Genomic DNA, 4,118 nt, shown 5'->3' on the forward strand with positions numbered 1-4,118 from the left:
GCATAGTCATAAACAGAGACCTGGCAGTCTTCAAGTATTTGAAAGCACCATGCTGGGCATCCTAGCTCCACAGCTCAGTAATTGAGGGAGCTGGATCCCACAGGGTCACCCATGGTTGAAATCCTGGCCCCAGCAGCTTGAGAAACACACTGGGCACATATGTGTTTGTGACCAAAATCCTGATAGGATGGAGGAATGGAGGAAAAAGACTGTGGTATGAACACGCCCCACTGCGGGGAGGGTACTTTCTCACTATAGAGATAGTGCTTTCTGTTGAGCAAACATGCCCCACTGGCAATTAAAAAGGAAAGTATCATGTTAACCAATATTTCATCATTCCTGCATAAATTACAAAGAGGCTGATTTTAATGCAACATAAAAAAATTTTAAGTTAATCCAGAACTGAAACGAGCTTATAACCTTTCTGAAGGACACTTTGCCAAATTGAAAGACCCCTAAAAATGTCTGCATCTTTTGATCCAGAGAACTTCAGAAATTTATTTCAACGAAATGGTTAGAGATGTACTGAAAGATAAACATAAAATGACTGCAGTTTGTAACAGGGAAAAAAAAAAGGCAACCTAGATATAACTTATCTAAGAATATTATTTATCTAAGAATATTATTTATTCAAGATATTATTTATCTAAGAATATCATTATTTATCTAAGAGGTTATTCAAGAATAATTTTCAAGTAGCAATTTAAGATGATAGGAAAATGGTTGGGATAAATTTTTTTTTAAAGTTACACAAAGCTATATAATAAATACTGCCGAGACTGGTAGGTGATGTGGTGGTTAAGGGTGCTGTACTCCCACAAGGCTGACTGTGGTTCAAATCCTGGACCTAGCGGCTTGCTTTCTCACCTCTCTCTCATCTCTCTCTCATCTCTCTCTCTCATCTCCCCCCCGACAAAATAAAATAAAGTTAAATAGAATAATTTTAAATAAATAAATAAATACTGCCAATTTTGTCCCTCTTCCAACATACATTTTTAAAACATTTAAGTATTTATTTATCTATTTATTTGTTGTGATATTCAAGCTGCCAGGTCAGGGACTCTAACCATGGTCAGTCATGCAGGAATCCAGCACCTTAACCAGCACACCACCTGCTGGCCCACCAGGAAAATATTTGTATGTGTAAAAATAATTGGAAAAGTATTATGAAAGTAACCAGAAGAACACGTATCATAACTCATCAATTGACTCCCAAGGTCGCTTCAAAGTAAAAAACTCTGTAACTCCAAGAAAACTCACTATAACTAATTTAAAAATCTATAAATCTCTGGCAAGACCAAAACAATCTAAATTTTCAAGAAGGACTGACAGCCAAAAATGGCATTAATTTCAGAAGCAATATCAATATTCTCTGGCTCGTACCTCTTTTCTTAGAGAGAAAAATGGGCAGTGAACCTAAATGAGTGATGGCAAACAAAAGAGCAAGAATGAATCTGTAATTGCCAAAAAACAAAAAAAAGATAGAAGAGAAAAATGAGAAAGGAACAAAGGTCTTTTCCTTATTTGTATCAAAAAACCACTGTCTAGATGGAAGTGATAAATCTGTATTAGTGACTAATAATTATTCATAAAGGCTATCTACTATTTTTCTCTCTGGTATGACTACGAACTATAGTTTGGAGGGTAGGGTACAGTAAGAAAATTTCTCCTTAAAGAAAAGTGATTAATCAATTTCATTAACATCAGGATTAAGTGACACATGATAGATGAAAATTGAGGGTCTAATTTACCTAAGACAAGACAGTAAACCATGAAGAAACAGTTAAGTATAAACCATTTGCCCAAATATGTCACGATGTTAAATACTACCATCACATATTAATTCATTTCCAGTCAAATAAGACAGTCTTATAAAATTATCATAACACTGATAGAACATCCCTAATCAAAAAACCTGAAATACAAAATGCTCCAAAATCCAAAACTTTGAGTGCTGCCATATGACACCATAAGTGGGAAGTTTCACACCTGACCAGGTTGCAGTCAAAACACTACAATACAAAAATTATTATGTAAAATTAACTTTAGGCTATATGAAACATAAATAAATTGTTTAGATTTGGGTTCTGTTCCCAAGGTATCTCATTATGTATATGCAAATATTTCAAAATCCAAAAAATCCAAAATCTGAAATACTTCTGACCCCAGACATTTCAGATAAGGAATATTCAATCTGAGTCATAGATTAGAATTCTGTATTTCAAGATCAAGAAAATTTTTCCCTTTGTGGGGCTGGCAGGTGGCATGGTGGTTAAGGGCGCTGGACTCCCACATGGCCAACAGTGATTCAAATCCTAGACTTGGTGACTTGCTTTCTCACTTTCTTTATCTCTCTCCCCCTAGTCAAATTTTTTTTTCTTTTTTATTTTTTGGAGAGGTTTTTGCTATAGGGCGCATGTGCTCGTCAGACAGAGAGAGAGAGAGACAGAGAGACAGAAAGCGAGAAATCACACCCAGGGGGCGGGGGGGAGTTGTGTGTGGCCACGCTGCAATCCCTTCTCCTCTGGGGATTTTGGGCATGCATGCACATACACCCATTTTTTTCTTTTTCTTTCTTTCTTTCTTTCTCTCTTTTTTTTGGGAGAGGTTTTTGCTATAGGGCGCATGTGCTCGTCAGACAGAGAGAGAGAGAGACAGAGAGACAGAAACTGGAAACCCCCCCAAGTCAAATTTAAAATAAAAATAAAAATTACTCTCTTTGTAATGACTGAAGTTGGCCATTTGTTACAAAAAGAAGAAACTATATGATATATTTTTTACTAGACATGTGGAAATGCATAATAGAAAATATCATGTAATAAGTTACCATAACTAACATTTAGATGAGAACATAATCCTACAATTACAGGATAAAAAGGAAATAATTAACATTCTAAAGTGTAAGCTGCTGGAAATGTACAGACAAATCAGAAAGACATTTTTATTTCACATTTATTTATGTGTTTATACTTATGTATATATGTATATAAACATAAAACTTATAAATATATATGTATATTTTTATATATTATACTCTGTCCAGTTATATGACACATAAAATAATTTAAGATAATTAAAATACTTATAATTTTCCTATATTTAGAGTATCATATGACTTGGAAAAAATTTTTCGTTACATAGAAAAATGAAGGAGATACAACCCCTTACAGAACCTGGTCAAAATGTATAGTTTGTTTTTCTTTCCTTTTTTGCTTTTAGTACAAGTACTATAGACAAAAAGAGAAAAAACAAAAATCCAAGATCATGATTTTCCCACAGTTATCATAAACGAGAAAATATCTGTTTCCCAAAAATAGCACAACTAAAATACAAACGTACTTCCTTAAAAAAAGAAAGATTATTGTCTTTTTAGTATTTAATATTTACCCTTATAGGTTCATTCCATTAGAAAGACTAGCAGAAACTAACACTTGAAATGTATCCATAGCTTCATAATTAGTATATGATAAAACCTCATTAAAAAACTTAATGATTAAGCAGTATATTAGAAACTGTTCTCATAGAATTAAAAAACTAAGTATATATAAATACATAAAACCTGTTTTTGTCTATTTTCTTATTTATTGTTATCTAAACCAGAAACCATTTTTGAACAATTTTACTTGACCACCACCCATTTCTTATTGTAACAAATGATTCCATATCAACTATCTTTAATCATTTTTTAAAGGTCAGAGTATTTAAGACTTATAACCTAGATGTGTAAACACATTGCTAATTCAATATTTCTGTAACAGCTATAGACCCTGAAAATTAATAGCCAAATTATGAAAAACCTCCTCTGTTCTTTCACAAACAAAAAAAAACACTCCCTTAAATCTCTCCCTTTAAAAATGGCATCTGAAAAATAAATAGCATCAAGAAAACACAAATTCACATATATTTTTACAGGAAACAGAAACATACAATATTTTAAACATTTCAAAAAGGTAGCGTCCTACTGTGTGTTGCAATAGCCTCTCCAGTTCTGCAATCGTGCTGCAGTCGTGAATAAATACATTCCTCCCAAGTTCTAAGCATGTGTGGCACATCAAGGGCATGGAGCATGCACATCAGATTTCAGATGGATTTACATTACCTCCAACCTTAGGGCCACC

At 33.5% G+C, this 4,118-nt stretch overlaps 1 protein-coding gene across 7 annotated transcripts in view; it reads right to left on the bottom strand.

Annotated features, from left to right (window-relative positions):
• CLASP2 (cytoplasmic linker associated protein 2) overlaps nucleotides 1–4,118 on the bottom strand; it is a 223,769-nt gene that overhangs the window by 130,022 nt on the left and 89,629 nt on the right. For all 7 annotated transcript variants that reach the window (XM_027769656.1, XM_027769655.1, XM_027769654.1 and 4 more), the window contains one exon: nucleotides 4,100–4,118. In XM_027769656.1, coding sequence (XP_027625457.1) covers nucleotides 4,100–4,118 — 19 coding nt within the window. The remainder of the gene's footprint in view (nucleotides 1–4,099) is intronic.

The sequence above is a fragment of the Tupaia chinensis genome, unplaced genomic scaffold, assembly GCF_000334495.1.
Source record: "Tupaia chinensis unplaced genomic scaffold, TupChi_1.0 Scaffold150166_1, whole genome shotgun sequence".
Taxonomy (NCBI): Eukaryota; Metazoa; Chordata; class Mammalia; order Scandentia; family Tupaiidae; genus Tupaia; species Tupaia belangeri.